At 40.9% G+C, this 21,001-nt stretch overlaps 1 protein-coding gene across 13 annotated transcripts in view; it reads left to right on the top strand.

Annotated features, from left to right (window-relative positions):
• CEMIP2 (cell migration inducing hyaluronidase 2) overlaps positions 1-21,001 on the top strand; it is a 64,594-nt gene that overhangs the window by 20,050 nt on the left and 23,543 nt on the right. For all 13 annotated transcript variants that reach the window (XR_015946156.1, XR_015946157.1, XR_015946155.1 and 10 more), the window contains 9 exons: positions 1,991-2,131; positions 3,793-4,354; positions 9,534-9,703; positions 11,050-11,238; positions 15,486-15,655; positions 16,540-16,749; positions 17,917-18,122; positions 19,120-19,189; positions 20,342-20,470. Coding sequence is in view for 5 of the 13 variants with exons in the window: in XM_060280052.2 (XP_060136035.2) it covers positions 1,991-2,131; positions 3,793-4,354; positions 9,534-9,703; positions 11,050-11,238; positions 15,486-15,655; positions 16,540-16,749; positions 17,917-18,122; positions 19,120-19,189; positions 20,342-20,470 (1,847 nt within the window). In the remaining 8 variants the exon portion in view is untranslated. The remainder of the gene's footprint in view (positions 1-1,990; positions 2,132-3,792; positions 4,355-9,533; positions 9,704-11,049; positions 11,239-15,485; positions 15,656-16,539; positions 16,750-17,916; positions 18,123-19,119; positions 19,190-20,341; positions 20,471-21,001) is intronic.

Here is a 21,001-nt window from a genome sequence, read left to right as displayed (position 1 = left end):
ATTTTGCGAAGTTCAACCTTTCTCCCCTTTACCCTGCCTTAGGGGGAAAGTTTTAAGTCCGATTTTTGGTAATTAAAAACTTCCTGTCAGCTTCCCGGCTTCGGGCAAGTTAACTGCGTCTCAATTTGCTTAATGGGGGAAATCGACTTCCTTTTTTAATCTCCCCCCGTGTCCAAATCTTTTCATTTAAATTTTTTTAAAGCCTTTTCCTTTACTCACAGTGTCCAATGTTTAAGAACTTGCCATAGTTTTCTGTTGTCGACACAGTCAAACACTCAGTAGGGGGCCATATTAAATCAAACTCCTGCAGAAACCCTGAGCAAAGAGATGGATTTTAGACAGTGCATTTAAAACTACCGTAAGTCTCTAATAAAAATCACTACAGTGTCAGTTAACATTTATCAAGTGTTTCTGATAACTGAAATAGTCAACAAGAATGGTCTAATTACTAAAATTCAGTAATATAGTTTTAACCATTATTGGGATTTGCATTGATAATTGGCACAGATGGTTTGAAGAAGTGTGCTTAAGGTGAGCGATGGGGAGAAATTCCTAATCTCAGATAACTGAGAAAGTGCAAAAGGGATCACAAATGCAAGATCACATTGCAGTATTGCTGAGAACCAGTAGCACTACAGGTTGATTTATCCATGGTCTTTGACTGGCAGGTCATGGTCCGATCAGAGGTTAGTTGTAACAGAATACGACTGCCATGCAAGTAAAGGGTGAAAGATTGAGGAATGAAGTTCCCAAAGCATGTTTGATTAAAAGTGGGTCCTTGGTCTGAAAAGGGTGAAGACTAGAGGAATGAAAAAAAGAAGAGCCTTCCAGAATTGGACCAAACGTCCACCTAATATTGTATTCTGTTTACAACAATTGGTTTGTCACAAATGTGACTCATCCTCATGTCTAAAATTGTGTGGCTGTTTTGTTAAAACATTTATTTTGCAAGTTAAGCTGCTCCTGGGAATCTCTAGTGAAAAGTGGGGTAGTGCATATTTTAAATAAAAAGCACAGTCATTTTATTTCATTTCAAACCACATTCAGAAGGACATGCAAGTGAGCATAACATGGCCAAAGTAACAAGAAGCTAAAGGATAATAAGAAATCTATTGTAACTAAGGGGGAAACAGCTAAGCAAGAGAGGGAATCCAAAGTAATTATGTTTTATCAGCATGAGAAATAAGTTTAATAGCAGGAAGCAACTCCTAATAGAAATTGAAACTTACTGTAAAGCTTTCTCCAAAAGGAAACAGGAGGAACATGAGTGTAATTTTCACAATTTTATTGCATCCAAGCAAAGTATTGTATCAGGAAATGCTGAATCATTGGTAAGGAGGAACAGAGAGAAAGGAAATGAGTAGGAAATGAGTAGTTTGCCTGAATGAGTCAGTAACTTGCTGATACTGTAATGTACATGACTCACTGCAGTACATGGGCAGAATGGAGCTCAGCCTTTTTTCACAGAAGGGCTGAAAAGGAGGCCATTGCAGGCTGCAATTAAAACAAAAAATGGGTATATTAAACAAAAAAAATGCAATTGGATGAAGATGCCCTGTAAACACTGGGACACATACAAAAATGGTCTTAATGTGGACCAAAACACAGAAGCTGAAGGGCAATGGTATTTCCTAATGTGAAATGTATACTCAAATGAATTATGGGAACAGCTGAACAGAGAGAAAACTGAACAACCCCCCCCCCCAGGCATTTTGCATTGGCCTCTGAAACTCAAAACTTTTCAGGGGCTATAAAATGAAAAGGTAAAGAAAGACGGTTGAGTATTGATTGGCTAATGTGAAAGTGCAGATCACTTTACTTGAACTTCATTCAGATTCAGAGGATTTTTCTTATTCTCATGGGTATAACGAGGAGCTTTTTACTGTGTCTTTATTCAAATCCGATACCAACAGAGTTGGATAAAAATGCTTGAAGCATGAGTTGGCTGCCTTGATTCTTCAGTTATAAGTGTTTCTTGTTTCTATTGCAGAAAATTGTCCCGATCAGAATCCTCGCCTTAAGAACTGGAATCCTGGACATGATCGAGAAAATAAAGTTGTACTCAAACAGGGAGATTTGTTTCGCCTCAGTGTGGATGCTACAGTGCATTCTGTAGTGATACAGGATGGAGGTACGTAATGTGACATCCCAGCTTCAACGTATCTGAGGGCCAAACTGACAAGATGAACTTATTCCTATGTTTTTTCCATTCACGAGGAAAAAGGAGTGTGTATGTATAGTCTAAATTTTAGAATGGTATAATAATATAAGTCTAGAATACATAATTATAAGAAAATAATTTTGATGTTTTTATAATTATAATGTTTTATATTTCATTTATCATAAAGTTAAGACTACACACACACACACACACAGTTTTGCGTGTGAATATAAAAAGGTGTAAAGTGTTGGACTAGGGGGAAAGGTGGGATCTTGATGTTGTCGTCATCATGTGGCTGAAGGGTGTTGATGTTGATGATGATGAAAAAGGATCCAGAAATATTACGCTACGAACACGGTTTATCCTGATAAAGGATGGTGGAGCGCTTCATATTGGAGCAGAGAAATGTCGTTATAAATCCAAAGCAACTATCACCATATATGGCAAAATGGATGTGCTTAGTCACAAAGACATTTTTCTCCTCAGCCCAGTTCTCTTCTGGTATCAGATCTGGGCCTTCAGGAGGAGATGGACAGGATTCTGTTCCCCTCATACGCATAAACTTTCTGTTGTAAAGAAACTTCTCCATCCCTCCTTCCCTCATCTCCAAAAAATGACTATCATCCTGCAAATGACATACATTTATACTGTTTACATTCAGTACAAGTTCTATTGGAACAGGGAGCAGGCAGAGCTGAATAACAGAGCAGCTTCAGAACAGGCATTTGGACCCAATCCATCCAAAAGGAAGTTTCCTCCCAGTTTACTTCCTGTGCAGTGGAGAAAGAAACATTCTCTTCATAGCAGCTAACTTAGAGCAGTTGTAGAAAAAAGCAATGGGAGAAGTTTACACTGAGCTGCGCCGCTCTGCCACCTCTCCCTCCCTTACTTGGGTTGCTTCTGTGGCAGCAGTGGGGCAGGTGGGGTGCTCATTGGGGCCTCTTCGGTTTCCGCTGCCTGAGGCTCTGTTTTGGACTCCAATTCCCATCAGCCTCATGCTGTAGTCCAAAATAACTGGACACCTGGTTGGTGATTTCTGTTCTGTCCATCCTTATCCTGCTAAATCCTCAAAGGAAAGTAACCACGGCCATGTTACTTTTACAACAGTTTTCACTTAAATTCACTTCTTCCTTTTAATATCCTTTCCAAGTTTATACATCTGCACATCTTCCCCATCTAGCTGCTTCTTTGTAATTATGTAGTCGTTCTGGTCTGTTTTCAATATTTATTACTCTTGACTTCCTTCGGTACATTTTTTGCAGCTGTGCCAAGCATATCAAATACCCTCAGATTAAAAATACTGCTTGGTCATTGGTGTTTAAGAGCCTTGCACAGCAAGATTTGGTTGGTAACTTTGCAAGGGCAAGATCTGGCTCGTAGGATGCAGTGCAGAATGTTTTGTTCAGCTGCTTTTGGTTCTTTGTACTTCTCCTTCCTCTGATAACTCCTTGACAAACTGAGTGATGCAGATTTCCATTTGAAAACTGCTTTGTGTATTGAAATATAATGCTCACAAATATTTTTAAAGCTTTGTTATTAATGCAGTGATGAGTGTCTTTTTCTATTCCTCAAAAAATAGTTGGTCAATATTTACTTTGTTGGTTGCTTACCAAAAACATTGTTCCCTATAGGATTGCTTGTCTTTGGTGATGATGAAAAAGGATCCAGAAATATTACGCTACGAACACGGTTTATCCTGATAAAGGATGGTGGAGCGCTTCATATTGGAGCAGAGAAATGTTGTTATAAATCCAAAGCAACTATCACCTTATATGGCAAAATGGATGAAGGTGATTATGTGCCAACATTTGGCAAAAAGTTTGTGGGTGTTGGTCCTGGTGGAACACTGGAATTGCATGGAACTCAGAAGTTATCATGGACTTCTTTGTCAAAGACTCTGCATTCTTCAGGATTGGCCTCTGGCTCATATACTTTTGAAAAGGATTTTTCCCGAGGCCTCAATGTGAGAGTTATTGATCAAGACACTGCACAAGTTTTGGCAACGGACAGATTTGATACTTATGAATCTCAGAATGATAGCAGGAGACTTCAGGATTTTCTAAAAGGCCAAGATTTTGGTCGCATTGTTGCTATTGCTGTGGGAGATTCAGCTGCTAAAAACCTACTAGATGAAACCAGAACAACCATACAGAATCTTCTGGGAAGTAAGCTTGTCAAAGGATTGAGTTACAGGTAAAAAAAAAAGTATTCTGTGCTTTTGTGGGGGAAAAGAAACTAATTTAAAATTGCCTGTATGTTCCAGCTCATGTTTTGACATGCAAATGTATGAATATGATGGGTTGTGCTTAAGAATATATCTTTGGAGGTAGCACAAGGAAGATGGTTAGTTTAATATTTTAAAGTTATAAACCCTTGTGAATTATAACAACTCACCTTGGAGTTGTAACTGTATACAGTACCCTTCCTCCCTCGAATTAGGGTATTGCAGTAATATGGCCATGCAGTACTCCAAAATTTCATGCATATATTTTCCTTTGGGTATTAATCATGCTGCACCCCTATATTCAAATTTATAAACTTCTTGCATCAAAGTCTTTCCCCCTCTGTTATTTTGGCTTTCATTGCAAGAATTAATACTAGCTATAAAGACAAGTACCACAACACTGTTTCTCTTCATTGTTTTTGAATGTCTGTGTGTCAGTATTTGACCAAACCTACTTAGCCTTCAGGCCATGCTCTAGGAATATTGGAGGTTTAGGGCTGGGGGAGAAGCCAGAAGTTGCTAGTTGAAACTATATACACGTTTATTGTTGATTGTTTGGTATAATAAAAGTAAATTCTTTTACAACTTTAGTTCTTTGATTTGTATATTTAACAACTGATAGTATGAAAGCGAAGTCTTTCCTTCGCACATGAGTCAACTAGTTGTGTTGTAAATAGTGGTTAATTTGCCCCTGTATACATGCACCGCAAACATGACACTTGGATTTGTTACTTGTTACATGGTACATGTAATGTACCTACAGTTTCCCCACATACAAATAATATATGCAGGAAAGTCATCTTCTAAGAAGCAGCCATAAGACTCACTTTGAATTATGTTCCTTCCGTGAAAGATCTTGAAAGCAAGCCCATCCTGTAAAAATCCCTGGTGTGCTTTTACTCTGCCCTGAAATGGCATTTAAAAGTCACAAGGAGAGAGAAAGGAAGGGAAGGGATTCCAAGTATAATGATGAAACATGCTGTGATTGGTTTACTTTCAGCTTTTATAGTCCTGAAATTGTTTAAAAGAAAAATGTGGAAAGTTTGTTTCATTTCTCTAGCTAACCTCTGTAGAAGATTCCTCTGACTTTCTAATTGTTTTAGAAGACAGATAAAACCCTTTTCATTTTTCAAAACATTTTCTTTTATTGTTTGTTTTTAAAAAAATTATCTGATCTTTCTGGATTGTATAAAACGGTACTACTTCTTTATTTCAGTATGGATTCATTTCAGATTGTTTTTATAGTTTGTTGTAGGCCACCATGATGACGCTTATTGTGAAAAGACAGGGCAGAATTGTTTAAGCCTGTGCCAGTCCAGTGTATTTGAAATAATAGAGGAGACAGATTCATCTCACTACTGTATGCAGCTGTTCTTTAATTTCAAGTGAGAGGTATCTCACTGTAATAAACTTGGTGCTATAATGGCGTTAGATGAAAGGTTAAAGAGTAGATTGCTATCCAGTGTTGTTTCCTAAGTGAAGTGGTGATTCATGCTGAGTATGAATTAAGAAGTGGTGGATATTTCTGATTGATTAGAGAGAGAATGTGTTGTTGCATGGGCTCCCTAGTAAATGTAAATTAGACTACTAATTTAACCTGTGTGTTTTAGCAGGCTCTTTTACCCCAGACCGGGCACCCAGTAGACTTGTGCTTCTTTGCCTCATGGGGTGACTGGGTTATTCAGAACCAGAGCCAGTCATCTGGTCATCTTTATGTGTCACCTGAAGATACAGGCAATGGAAGTTGATCTAGGAATTTCCTTCTCATTCTATTTGTCCTCCTTTTATTTATTTTTTTAAAAAGCATGTTCATCTTAGGAACTTGGCTGCTGGCTTGGTAGCTGGCTCAGTACAGGCCTGAGTTGGGCAGCTGACTTTGGCCAGAGGGATTTGTTGAGGGAACCCTTGTCCCCCCAGGGACACTACACCACAATTGGCTCTCATATGCTGGGCTTGTACTTGACAGTTGCACCATGTAGGTTTGGCTCCAACAATACTAAGCTTTTCCTTGCACTTGAAAGGCAGAAGCTACAACTGCTGCAGAGCCAAGGTCACAAGCAAGCCGACTGCTGCTCATTGCTGTTTCATTCTTATCTGCTTGTTGAAGGCACGCTACTACGCTCCTTGAACTTTCCAACTTGTGGGAGGGTTGCATTTGCAGTGCCGCTTGAGTCATGCCCCATGCTTATACTAGAGCAGGGGTCTGCAACCTGCGGCTCCGGAGCCGCATGTGGCTCTTTTACACCTTTGCTGCGGCTCCGGAGCAGATACGAGGGGAGGAGGCGTCCGAGCCATGTGCCGCCTGAGCCATGCGGCGGCGCCCGCCACGCCCGCCAGACACTCGCACGGTGCCCACCGCCGCCGGAGCACACAGCTGCGGCGGCGCGCTGTGCGCCTGCGCCCCGCACGGCGCCCGCCGGAGTCCACAACTCCGTTGTGCGCTGTGCAAAAAGGACGCAAGGTGATGTTAGCAGCCCCCTCCCTGCATCAGCCCCTCCCCGCTGCATTTCTGCAGCCAATAGGCTCACGGGGGCGGGGGCGGAGTTTTTTTTAAAAAAACACGGGCGCACTTCTTCCCACCCAGCAGCAGAAAAGGCTTGCGGGCTCGGAGCGCGTGTTTGCTGCTGCTGCTCCTGCCTGCGGCCTCCTGCCGGCCTGGTCAGGAGATTGAGGTGGATGTATTAATCAATGGGTTGATTCAATATGAGGAAATTTTATAAGTTCACTTGATGGGAGCAACACACATGAAACCATACAGGTGTCCTAATAAGGGAGTCAGAGTTTTGCCCATTCCCAGTAATCAAGGCAGCCCAAACTCAAAGTTATTTTTATAATGACAATGATGACATTGGGCCCTCATTATTAATTATTATTTACATCAGGCACTGATTATGATTTATGGTACACTGGGGCCCTGATTAATTTTCTATGGCATTTTGGGGCATTGATTATTGGGCATAGCAAATTTTGCTATGGGGCCCTCTGATTTCTAATTACATCCCTGTTTTGCGGCTCCCAGTTTATTTTTTTCCTTCGGAAACGGGTCCAAGTGGCTCTTTTTGTCTTAAAGGTTGCAGACCCCTGTACTAGAGAAACACTATAGAGTTGTATCCATTAGTGTTCCTCACACAGACAGCAGGGTCTTTGATCCAGTGGAGGCTTCCTTCAATGGAATAGTGTTGGGAGGAAAGTTTCACAGTTTTCCTATTTTCCCAGGAGTCGCCCAGCTCAGAAGCAAATTTTTGGGCATGTGGGGACTGATGGGGGTGATGAGGATTTTGCAGATACTGCCTTTCTCTTATCTGCAGCCAGAAACCTCCACTGGAACAAACCACCTTCTATTATCATGAATGCAGCATTGGATGCAACGTAACCCAATATCTTATATTCTTAAATGGAATTGTAAGGAAATTATTCCATTGATTTGAAATTCTTGGATAATTTGAAATGCAGCATCAGCATTCTTGTGTCTTGGCAGGCGGGGAAGGGGTGTCCCTCAGTGATGGAGCATTTGCAAAATGCCCTAGGATATCCAGGCAGAAGCTGCTGTTTGAAAAATACTAAGCTAGTCTGATTTTGATATTAGGCAGTTTTTAAAGTTTCTATGAGGAGCTTATGATGTGGAAGCTGGAGGGACTTGGAAGCTCCTTTTAAGAGACACCTTCTCTCTCTCTCTCTTTCTCTCCCCCCCCCCATTTGCATATGAGATGGGGAATGTGTGTGCTCCTATGGTGTTTGCAGAGCAATTCATGGTTTTGGAGTGCAGTCTTGCAGAGTCCTCACTGCACTGATTTTGAAAGGAAAGCAGTCTACTGTTGCCACTCCCTTGTCCCCTTTAAAACCATAACCTCAACATTGCACCTAGAATGCCATGCAGAGGTTCATAGTATAGTCTATGGCTTTTCACTGTAATAGTGTAAGCCCTCTCAGCAGGCATCCTAGCCAATTCAAACATACGTTGAGAGAGTGAATAACATCCATATCTGAGGTACCTGGACCTGCAGTTGGATTGTTTTGTTTAAAACAGGTGACTGTACAAGCTTTTCATTAAGAACACTGAGCTAAAAATACCACACAACAGCTTTCTTGAGCAGTTGTGTGCTGTTTAAATTTAGCTCTCCACTTGTGGAGGTTCTGAATGTAAGAATTGCTGGAAATGTTGATACCAGTTGGCATGCAACTTGAAGGAAAAGAGGAATGCTTGGAAAAAAATGAAATCCCTTGGCTTTGGTGCTGCCAAGTCAGAGCTGGCTTAGATTAAAGCTAATAGGAAAATCAGGAGTAACTAGAGGCATGAATGTAATGCTAGGGCAGTATAGCTTTTCAAAGCTGGGGTTAGAGAAGAGAGTCTGGAGGAGGCTCTTGGCTTGCTTTCTGCTCTTGAACAAGTATGGTAAGTTATGGGGTGTCTACAATGAGGGCTCCATGCCAACCTACTAAAATGTCCAGCTGCAGCACTGGCAATCTTTTATCAGCAAGGCTCCAAAAACTATAAGCATGGACCTACCAAAGAGTTTTCTTCAAGATGCCAAGGCACACATTTAGTTCCCCTGTGGTTCAAAATGCCAATCCTGTTGCCTCTTTATTAGGGAGGCATAACACCCTCTCCATCCCTACAGGTTGTTTCAACACAATAGAAAATGTAATGAATTTCACAGAGTTAGGGATATATCTTTTACTGTTTTATGATTTTTATTGGATAATATACCGTACAAATGTATGTACAGGTTTCCATTTAGAGGAGAAAGTACTCCTTTCCGGACAATTATGGGATTTAATTAAAATCTAATATTTCCATCTCCCACACTGAGAGCGGGGCTTGTACTATTTTTTCACAAGCAGTTGTGAGTAGGACACAACCGTCTATATACATCCTCAGGGTTTTTTTTGTGGGGGGGGGGATATGGCAAATGTTGCAAATTCTTGTGACTTCTGACAAGGAAGATGATAGCAATAGTACTTACAGCCTTATGCCCCAAAGTTATAAAATTGTTTCTCCTTTTCTTAAAAAACGGATTTTGAAGAATGTTTCAGAAAACTAAGAATAACACTTTCTAATACATTTGTACATGCTATATGCTTTGCTACTTGTAAAGACCTGCACCAAGGAAGAGTTTTTTATTTAAACATGTATTTTATTCTTTCCAGGCAGGCCTGGGCTTTAGTTGGTGTAATTGGTGATGGAGATTCATCGTGTAATGAGTCTGTGAGAAACTCTGAAAACCACAGCACGGGAGGGAAAGCTATTGCACAAAGAGAATTTTTTACAGTGGACGGTCAGAAGTTTGCTGTGAGAGCTTTCAGTGAATGGAATGATGGTATGAATATACTTAATTTTTTTAAAGCAATACAGGTAATGCAATAATTGTAAACAATCTTGTACAGCTGGAACTACTTTAACTACTTAACTACTGCACCTTCCATGCACCTCTGCTAACCACTGTCTGCTGTGAAACCAGAAGTAGTGTCTGTTCCAAAGCAAAAATCCAAAAGGGAATGTAGTTTATATTGTTCTGTTCATAGAATTGTAGAGTTGGAAGGGATCCTTAGGATCATCTAGTCCAGGCATCCCCAAACTTCGGCCCTCCAGATGTTTTGGAGGCTACGAGTGATCACCAAAGATAGTAGATCACAGCCTTCCTCTGACTTGAGCATTATAGTTCAGTTCAATTTATTGTGTTTAGTGAGCAACCATTACACACATAAAAATAATAATAACAAGCATACTGCTAATAGTAGTGGTTTACATATCTACTCCCTAACCTCTACAGGATAAATCATTTTCCATTTCTCCTTTAAGTTTTATTACACAAATTTGTAATGCCTTGGCAAGAAATATGGATGTTCTAATGGTTCGCTCTTTTTTCATTGGTCTCTTCCTTTGTCTTTAGTTCCCCGCCATTCCATTCTCCTTTCTACCTGGTTTTCAGTTTGTTTCCTCTTAATCAGAATTGTGTGGTTATTGAGTCTTTATTTAGGCTGGTGTTTTGCAGGGTGTTTACCCCTTAGGAGTCTTTTTCTGTTGTTGTTGTTTAGTCGTTGTTTAGTCGTCTTTGTGACCCCATGGACCAGAGCACACCAGGCACTCCTGTCTTCCACTGCCTTCCGCAGTTTGGTCAGACCCATGTTGGTGGCTTCGAGAACACTGTCCAACCATCTCGTCCTCTGTCGCCCCCTTCTCCTTGTGCCCTCCATCTTTCCCAACATCAGGGTCTTTTCCAGGGAGTCTCCCTGAGGTGGCCAAAGTATTGGAGCCTCAGCTTCACGATCTGTCCTTCCAGTGAGCACTCAGGGCTAATTTCCTTCAGAATGGATAGATTTGATGATCTTGCAGTCAATGGGACCCTCAAGAGTCTCCTCCAGCAGTCTTTTTCTACTAAAGACTTTTTGTTCTGTATTTCTGTGAATTTTGAAGTAAACCACAAGTCTGCTGATACCTCCCTCTGTGCTTCAGTAAGCATGGGAACATTTTTGGGGGTGGGGAGAATGGATAAGGAATCACATGAGAGGATAAGCAATTGATAATTTCCACTTAGCTGCTGTACAGTGTTTATCTTGTTGATTGGTTTTAATGTGTAAATGCTTTGAGCATTTGAGGAAATTGTATTCATATGTTTTTAAAATAAATCAATATGTTTTGTTTGATTTTATTTCTTTGTTTAAGGTGTTCCAAAGTCGGGTTTCCAGGTGGAAGCAGTGCATGGAGTGATACTGGATCTGTCAGAAGATGTTAGTACCTGGAAGCCTGAAGACCAGATTGTTGTTGCAAGCACTGATTATTCTATGTACCAGGCAGAAGAATTCACCCTGCTTCCTTGTTCTGAATGCAATAGATATCAAATCAAAGTTAAAGGTATGCTGCAAGCTTTTGCTTTCCATTTGCCTGTGGTCCTGATGCCTATTATAAATGCAGTCACATTGACTTTCTGCCATTGATAAACTTTTCCAGCTGCTTAACATTCGCTGCAGTCTAAGATCCTCATTTGACCCTGACATGACACATACACACACCATTGTATGTATCAGCACAAAGGAAGGGAAGTTTCATATCTCAAGTGTAGCATATATAAGTGCTAAATTGAGTTTTGCTCTGGACATGATTAAAATGCAGCTTGCCCTTTTGTGAAAAACAGCTTCCCTTTTTACTGATTAATGTCCTATGAGCTTTCCTTTCGCTCAGTTGTTTTGAAAACAAAAAATAAAATAAATTCCTTCTAGTAGCACCTTAGAGACCAACTAAGTTTGTCATTGGTATGAGCTCTCATGTGCATGCACACTTCTTCAGATACACTGAAACAGAAGTCACCAGACCCTTATATATAGTTAGAGGGTGGGGAAGGGTATTACTCAGAAGGGTGCTGGGAATGGGTGATTGGCTGATAGAAGTGGTAAACCTGTTGATGACAGTTAACAACTGTTAACGACTGCGATTGGTATTGCAGGAAAAAGCAATGGGTGAGATAGCTTTATCATGTATAATGAGATAAGAATCCAATGTCTTTATTCAGACCAGGTCTCTCCATGGTTTTAAGCTTGGTAATGAGTTGCAATTTAGCAACTTCTCTTTCCAGTCTGTTTCTGAAATTTTTCTGTAATAAGACAGCTACTTTGAGATCTTGTATAGAATGTGCTGGGAGACTGAAGTGTTCTCCTACTGGTTTCTCTGTCTTGTGATTCCTGATGTCAGATTTATGTCCATTTATCCTTTGGCGTAGGGTTTGGCCTGTTTGTCCAATATAGAGAGCTGAAGGGCACTGTTGGCATTTGATGGCATACACAATGTTAGAAGATGAGCAATTAAATAGTCCTGAGATGGTATGTTGGATGTTGTTGGGGCCAGTAATGGTGTTGTTTTGGGCTGCTCTCTTAACCATGCAGACATTTATCATTCTTTGCTGTGTCACTGCTCTTTCTTCCTGCAGTGTTTGTGCCATATCCTACATTAATAGCTGGAGATCTCTGTATGGAGATTAGGAGATCAGGATAGTAGCTCCCCTCCCTCCCTATCTCATTTATTCTGTTATCACCAGGTTGGGCATCGCTTTCCCCTTGGGTGAAGACAGAGGGAAAGTAGGTGTTGAGGGGGGGAGGGGAGCCATTGCAATTCTGGGCTGCCTCAATAGGAGTATAGCATCTAGATCAAGGGAAGTAATAGTACCACTGTATTCCGCTCTGGTCAGACCTCACCTGGAGTACTGCGTCCAGTTCTGGGCACCACAGTTCAAGAAGGATACTGACAAGCTGGAACGTGTCCAGAGGAGGGCAACCAAAATGGTCAAAGGCCTGGAAACAATGCCTTATGAGTAATGGCTTAGGGAGCTGGGTATATTTAGCCTGGAGAAGAGAAGGTTAAGGGGTGATATGATAGCCATGTTCAAATATATAAAAGGATGTCATATAGAGGAGGGAGAAAGGTTGTTTTCTGCTGCTCCAGAGAAGCGGACACGGAGCAATGGATTCAAACTACAAGAAAGAAGATTCCACCTCAACATTAGGAAGAACTTCCTGACAGTAAGAGCTGTTTGACAGTGGAATTTGCTGCCAAGGAGTGTGGTGGAGTCTCCTTCTTTGGAGGTCTTTAAGCGGAGGCTTGACAAAGTCACCTGTCAGGAATTCTTTGATGGTGTTTCCTGTTTGGCAGGGGGTTGGACTGGATGGCCCTTGTGGTCTCTTCCAACTCTATGATTCTATTATTCTAGTTCTGCCTTTTCTCTGTCACCCAGTAGCATTTCTCCATCTTCCCCATGCAGAGGACCTACTACAGTACTTGCTTGTTGAGCTCCATCTAGGAAAAGCAAACTGATTTGTGCAGCTTGGAGCTGTGGTGAGATTGGTTAGGTGATCACATTAGAGATGGTTGGTGGTGTATATTTGGGGTTTCAAGGCTTGGATGTGGAGTGCAGGAAGAGTTGGAACCATCCATACCTGGACCTCGTAACTGTAAAGGAAAGGGAGAGGTAATTCAAGCCAAGAGATGCAGGTAGTGTTTGGATACACATTTAGCTGTGTGCAAATAGCCTAAAGTTCAAGGAAGTGCTGTCTTAGAAATTTTTATTTCCTTTTGTGGTTTGTGCAAGTTTCATACGAATTCAGAGTATTCTCTGGGGCAAAACCTTTCTGGTGTGGCCAGCTGCCCCTTTTGCTTGAAATACATATCTCAGCATCTTACTAGTGAAATTTAACTTCTGCTTCTCTTAATCCTTGGTCTTCAGCATCTGCAGATGCTCTCTCACATGAATGAGGAAAGGCAAGCAAATTACTCCCATATGGAAGCAGTTCTTCAGCTTTCTGTTCATTTAATATCCAGTTTCCTTCAGTGTTCCAAAAATGTGTCAAGAGTCTCATCCCTTCCTACTTTTCAAACGTGTGCAGTCTTGCTAGGTTTGAATGGAAGAAATAAACTTAATTTGAGCTGTTAACATCTGGAGGTGTACATTAAGTTATTTTCTTTGTTACTTTTTGTTGTTCGCATGCTAACAAGTTTGATTTGAAACTGCATCTATGCTATGTGTGTTTAGAAAAAATTATGTTCACTATATGGTTATGAAAGAACTGTTGCCCAGGTGATCAATAAAAGTTTTACAGAAGTTGTATAGCTGAACACTTTCAGATAAGAGTAATTTGGAACTTAAAGCTTTTATTGAAGTGAGACCAAGATTTGTCATGGTTTAGCTTTTTTCCCGTCGGTGCTCTGTTATTGTTCCACTCTATGCAGTGAAACCAGCCTACCAGCCTACTATGGATTTGGTAAAAAATATTGGATTCTGCTAGATAAAAGGCCACTTTTAAACAGGAGAAGTTTGATTTTGGGTTTTTTTTAAGGCGAAGTAAAGGAATTTGTGATAAAACATTGAAGAGAGAGAGAGAAATTAAATATTATATTTAGCTGTAAAATTATTCCTAACTGTAGCTATGAGACCTGTGAGTAGCTCACTCACTTTCCTTGTCTAATGTAAGCGTCCTACCCTAAATTTTGGCGTGAGTGTTAAAACTACATGAACTCAGCATGATAAAGGATTTGGAAGAAAGTAATTCTTTTTTATTTATTTTTGAATTTATTAATTTTTTTACAAGGATTTACAAAAAAATTGTCATAACCAAACCAAAATTGCAATAAATCAAAATAATAAAAATTATCACAAACTAACCAAAAATACAATAACTAATAGATAATCTTTACTTAATTGAAAAAACAATTTCCATCTCTTCAACCGCCCCCACCACCCAACCCTCCACCCACCCTTTAGTGCTTCCCCCCCCATTTATTACTTTAATTTCTGCTGCTTTTGTTGCCAAATTATAATATGATATCATTTTTAGATGCCAATCTTCTTTACTTGGTAACCCTTTTACTCTTATTAATAATCTAGCTGCTGATGTTACATACATTAAAATACATCTGTCCTTCGGTAGAATCTCCTCATCTCGCATTCCCAATAAGAATAACTCTGGCTTTTTCTTGAACGAATATTTGAATATCTTTTTTCAATTCCTTATATATCATTTGCCAATATATCTTGATTTCACTGCATTTCCACCATATATGTATATATGTACCGATTTCATTGTGACTTCTCCAACATATGTCATTACTTCCCTTATACATTTTCGCAAAAAACAAAAAATGGAAAACGCCGGAAAAAAGTAATTCTTGACTGCCACACCAACCGTCTCTCATCTCTCATTTACCGTATGTTTTTGGCCATCCATCTGCACATGGCCATTGAAGACCACTTTTCATTCCAGATAGTGCGCCTAGAAATAATTTGTATGGCAAAATCATCTGTGAACAAAATAATGAACGCTTGAGTGGGCTTCATTCCTCAAATTTGTACAGATCCTAGTAAGGTTTCATAAGATCAAACCATTTGTGAAAACTTCAGCATACCTGTTCATTTTCTTTATAACACATGGCAGGCATAGCACTAGATCACATGAACCCCAAGGTGGGACAAGACTCATCTTCCACTCCATAGCTCTGCCTTTCCAGAATGAAGCTTAACTGTGTTAGCAGGTTGCATACATTCACAGCAGATAAGAATCAGAGATCTCAATTTTTCACTTGCTTGGCCTTTGAACATGAACTTCTCTTTCAAACAGAAATCCCTCAGTTTCTTCATATAGGAGAAATTGTTGATGGAGTGGACATGAGGGCTGAGGTCGGAGTTCTCACACGGAACATTTTAATAAAGGGAGAGATGGAAGATTCCTGTTACACTGGCAAAGAGTGCCAGTTCTTCCATTTTGATACTTTCGGTGGACATATCCAGGTATGCACAGGGGGCGATGCAGGCACGTGTGGGTACTAAATTGCTTCTTGTCATTGCTCCAGTACCTTTGGCTGCTGCAGACTTCCATGGTGATTATTCCCTTCCTGTTTTGAGATACAATATTTAAGTTATTGCTGTCCACTGGGATATGTTGGGCATATTGTATTGCTGTTTGATGTTATACGATAGGGTTGCCATATTTCAAAAAGTAAAGACCAGGACACCCCAAAGTTGTTGATCCAGGAGAAAGCACCGGCCTGGACTTGAATTGTGCCCTTGAAATCCCAGTAGTGTCCGGGAAAATCCAGACATATGGCAGCCCTATTACATGAAAAAGTAAGGCTCCTTTATACTGAATACAACTATGGCAGTTGTGCCTATAGCAGGGGAAGCCACTGGGGAAATGACCTGGACACTGGCATCCAGGGCGGGCGGGCGGGGCGCCCCATGTGCCATGTCTGCGTGGGTGACAAGAAGTCACCCTGCGGGGGCTCGCAGCAGCACAAGCACCCATTGCGCTGCTGCAGCCGCATTTGTAGAGGATCCTCTGTTCGTGGCTGCAGCTGCAAGCAGAGGATCCTGGCGCTGCCGGCAAACCGCTATGTACAGCGCATATGCGGCATCATTACGTACATAGCTGCGCCACACATGCACCCTACGTAGTGACACCCGCCCAGGGTGTCACAACGCCTTCCTTTGCCCCTGGACCTGGAGTCTTACTCGTTTCAAAACTGTGCTCTGTTTATTACTCTTCAGTGTAATTGGATTTCCAATGTATTGCTATGTTTTTATCTGGGGGAAATGAGTGCCTTAAAGCTCGTAAATCCAAGAACTGTTGTTGATCTGGGGAAAAAATGATGAGATTATTTTTTGTGCTCTTCCAGATTCTAAAGAATTTCACCTCTGTTCACCTCTCCTATGTGGAACTCAGACAAATGGGCCAGCAGGTCCATGGAGCTTACCCTGTTCACTTCCACCGCTGTGAAGATGTGGACGAGAAAGGAGGGTACAAGTACAGGACTTATGTAGAAGGCCTCTCAATTCATCACTGCTTCTCTAGATGTGTGACTGTTCATGCAACAAATGGCTTGCTGGTAATAGCAGTGCTGCTTTGCCTTCCCCTCTACTTCAAATTTCCTCTGTTATTTACCTCTTTGGATCATGCAATGCTAACCATGGTTAATTGCAAACTGCCGTTTGCAACTGTGGTGCAGGCATAACACGAATCAAGGTTACAGCTGCAAAGGGAAGGGAGGCGAGTCTCTGGCACTCATGATGACTCTGGCCATTGTTAGGAGATCGGGCCATTCATCTGCACAAATCTCTGGATGTGGGTTTTTGGATATTAGCGCTTGTGAGGAGGTTTTGTCCTAACTGTAGGATCTGATGAACATGAATTGGGCAGTTTGTAATTGTTTACTTTTCTTCAGCAAAGATGATGCACAGCTGTATGGAAGACACATCATCGCTTGGCCTAAGCTAAGCTTCAGCATCGTCTGGAAGTATTTTACATTTGATTGACTGGTTTTAAGTTTTGATGATAACACTAGACCAGGCATCCCCCAAACTTCGGCCCTCCAGATGTTTTGGACTACAATTCCAGTCATCCCTGACCACTGGTCCTGTTAGCGAGGGATCATGGGAGTTGTAGACCAAAACATCTGGAGGGCCGCAGTTTGGGGATGCCTGCACTAGACCAACTTCAATGTTCTTGGCCCTCGGAACCTGGAATCATGAGATTGCCTTTCCATGTTATCAGTTGCTTGTATGAAGTGTTGGCTGGATGATTTGATCCATGGCGTGTCATGGAAATAATATTGGGGGGTGGGACAGGGCTTTCCTAGCACATCAACCGAATAACATGCCACTGGCTTATGTGTCCCTATGAATACATGTGAAAATAGGGTTTAATGTTTTCATAAGTTTTTGTTTTGTTTTGATAGTATGCTAGAATATTTTTTTTATAATCTGTATTTTGCTCCTGAACCTCATGATAATTGTCAGCTATCCATCCACACACCTGGATAAAGTGATGTATGGGACATAGTATATGAACATATCTGTTAAGAATTTGAAGCCTAAGTTCATCCTAAAGTTCTGCATTTGTGGGCAGAAAATGTGTGTGGTTCATTATTCTGATTTAACTATTACATTGCTAACAGTGAAGTGTCTGTCCTACTGCAGCTGTGTCAAAATAGTGAAGATGTAATGCAGTTCTCAATATAGACTTTTGGGAATGACATAAACTTTTATTTCTGCAGATAAAAGACACCATTGGATATGACACACTAGGTCATTGTTTTTTCCTGGAGGATGGCATTGAGCAGAGGAATACACTGTATCATAACCTAGGGCTAGTCACCAAACCAGGCACTCTCCTTCCTACTGACAGGAACAGTACAATGTGCCTGGCCATGAAGGATCATATCTATGGAAACTATGAGCCAGTTCCAACCACAGACTGCATGTGAGTGACTGGCTAAATGACTGGGGGGGGGGGGCTGGAATTTATTTGATTGGTATTCTATACAGAGGTAACTTCTTTTCAAGAAACTACCTGCAGTCTGTGTACATGGCTTAAGTGCTGGTATGTTCAAGGAGGCACTGTTGTACAGTGGTTAGCTCTCTATGCTTAGCCATTGAAGACTTGAATTCAAATCAGTGCTGAGCAATGTAATTTATTAGGCAACTTTAGGCTAGCCAAAGAGATTGATTTGACAGGTTTGTTGTTGAAATATGAGCTTAGCTGAATATATATTGCAATATTTAGCCTGTCTGAAGTCCGTGGAATGCAGCAGGAAAGGTATTGTGACTAAGACAAGCTTGGATCCAGCTAAGACAGGCTTGGATCCAGAGCTGCCATGGTACAATTCTCAGGGCTCTCTTCTATTCACGCGAATGGCTTTAATCCAGTGGAGAAGAATGTGATTTCCATTGATCTCCTTTTTCCCTTGTAGCCATTTCCCATGCTGTTCCAGGGGGTCCCCAACTCTCCAGCGCACATTTGGAGAAACTGTGGGGAGAATTGGTGAAAATCATTCTCCTCTACCCTTTCCCACCAGCAGGAGCATCCTATGAGAGGCATTCCACTCCTGAGATCTCAAGATCCAAGCCAAATATTCCTGTTTTAGGAAGCAAAATGCATAGTGTTCCAAACAACAAAAGGCTATTAATGAAGAAATTGTGTTAAATATATCCTCTCTTCCACAGATGATTCAGATAGTATGTGATTTTACTTCAGGGCCTTAAGTTTCAGTATAATATAAGAATATTATAATTTGCTGCCAAAATTTGAATTGTTTGTTTATCTACTCTCTTAAGCATTGTTGCTCAATCTGCAGAGATCCCCCACCCCAATAAAAATGAATGTTGCTTAAATTTGCAAGTTTACACCCTTACTGTGAGACATAGGAGTATCTGTAGGACTTGCTACTTACACCGTTTCCATTTGTGTCACTTTGCAGGGCTGTTTCCACATTTTGGATTGCTCATCCCAACAATCACCTTATAAATAATGTAGCTGCCGGCTCACAGGTGAGGCTCTTGGAGCACTGGGTTAACTAATTCTACAAAATGGAAGCATACTTTATAATGTTCATTCAACTTCCTTTGTTTTCTTATCATAATGTTCTCATTTTTATATTTAATATGCATAAATGATGCACTGTTCAGAAAAGCTCATAAAACCTATATTATAAATCACGGGTTGGATTTGTACATCCTGTACAATTCTATAAACTTTTATAATGTTCCTTTTTACTCAGCTTTTTTTCTAAACCCAAAAGCCCTGATAGTTGTCACTTTCCATATAGAGAAGGTGATTCAGCCCCCTGATCATTTTTGATGCTTCTTTCTGCACTTCTCCAGCTCTTCAGTGTGGTTTTTGAGGGGTAGTTAACATAACTTTAAGCTGTATTCCAAGTGTGTGTAAAAGTATTACTATACTAACTTTTTTAAAAAATAAAAATCTCTGGCATGGAATTCACTTTACTCGGCGAGCAACAGCTTAAGAGAACATTTTTAGTGAGATATTCACCACATTCTTAAGAGTTTTCTTAGCTAGTAACTACCAGTTGACACTCCATCAATGTGAAGTGGGGGGGGGGGGTTGTCCCAATGTTCAACACTTTTGCTATTTTGTTGCCCATTCACCTATTTTGGAGAGATACCTTTTGAACTCATTGCACTATATTTTGGTTTTTACAGTCATACCTCGGTTTGTGACCACCTCCGTTTGCAACCGATTGGTTTGCAACCGCCGCGGACCCGGAAGTGTTTACATCCAGGTTCCGCTGCACAGCATGCGCAGAAGCACTCTATCGGTGCTTCGCGCACACACAGAAGAGCCCCTCGGTTTACGACGAACTCGGGGGGTGACTGGCTCCCTGGAACGAATTGCGGTCGCAAACCGAGGTATGACTGTACTACCCTAAATAATTTGCTAGCATCCGTAGCTTGGGCCCCCTTGTTGCTCACCCCAAATGCCAGAAAATTTATAAACACGTTTAAAAACACTCATCTGTCGTTATATAGATCTGTGGAGGACTGTAATTAGCTGGTAGTAAGAAGCATAATGTGCTTCCTAGGATTAGAAAGCATATTATGTAGTAGTAATTATGATTGTGTCACCATGTTGCCATCCAAACGGACCCGTGACTTAGTTTATTTATCACCTCTTGTTTCCAGGATGCTGGCATATGGTACATATTCCACAAAGTGCCTACAGGGGAGTCTCATGGGTTGTTTCCTGAAACCAAAGCTGAACTGACACCACTAGGAATTTTCTATAACAACAAGGTGCACTCTAACTTTAAGGTAAATAATTCTTCAAATGAATTGAAGAATTATGTATGATTTCTTGTCTAAAGTAAATGCAAATGATGATGAATATCATTTACTGTACTTTTCCGTGTATAACGCACACCCCTCCCATTTTTGGGGACTCAAAATTAAGAAAAGGGGGGATTCCCCAAAGTTGTTGAGCTTTTTTAGGAGGGAATGCAAAAAATCGCTCACCCGCCAGACCGACAATGTCGCTCGCACATGTAGACAAAGCATCCTATCCTCTGTCCCATAGCTGAAAAAGCCAATTGGCGCAGTGACAGCCAATCAACAACAGCCCTTGCAGCAGGCACCAATAACAATCTCCAACTCGCGGCAGCAACCAATCCCATGGCCTCACAATGCACTACTCATGTATAAGAAGACCCCTAATTTTGAACATGCTTTTTAAATGAAAAAACATAGTCTTATACACAGAAAAGTATGATAATTTTTTACATTTCAGTACAGTGGCCCCTCGACTTACGAATTTAATCTGTTCCGAGTGCAAATTCGTAAGTAGAA

This window comes from Zootoca vivipara, chromosome 10 (genome assembly GCF_965207765.1).
Source record: "Zootoca vivipara chromosome 10, rZooViv2.hap1.1, whole genome shotgun sequence".
Classification (NCBI taxonomy): domain Eukaryota; kingdom Metazoa; phylum Chordata; class Lepidosauria; order Squamata; family Lacertidae; genus Zootoca; species Zootoca vivipara.
This window is presented reverse-complemented; position numbering and strand designations above follow the sequence as displayed.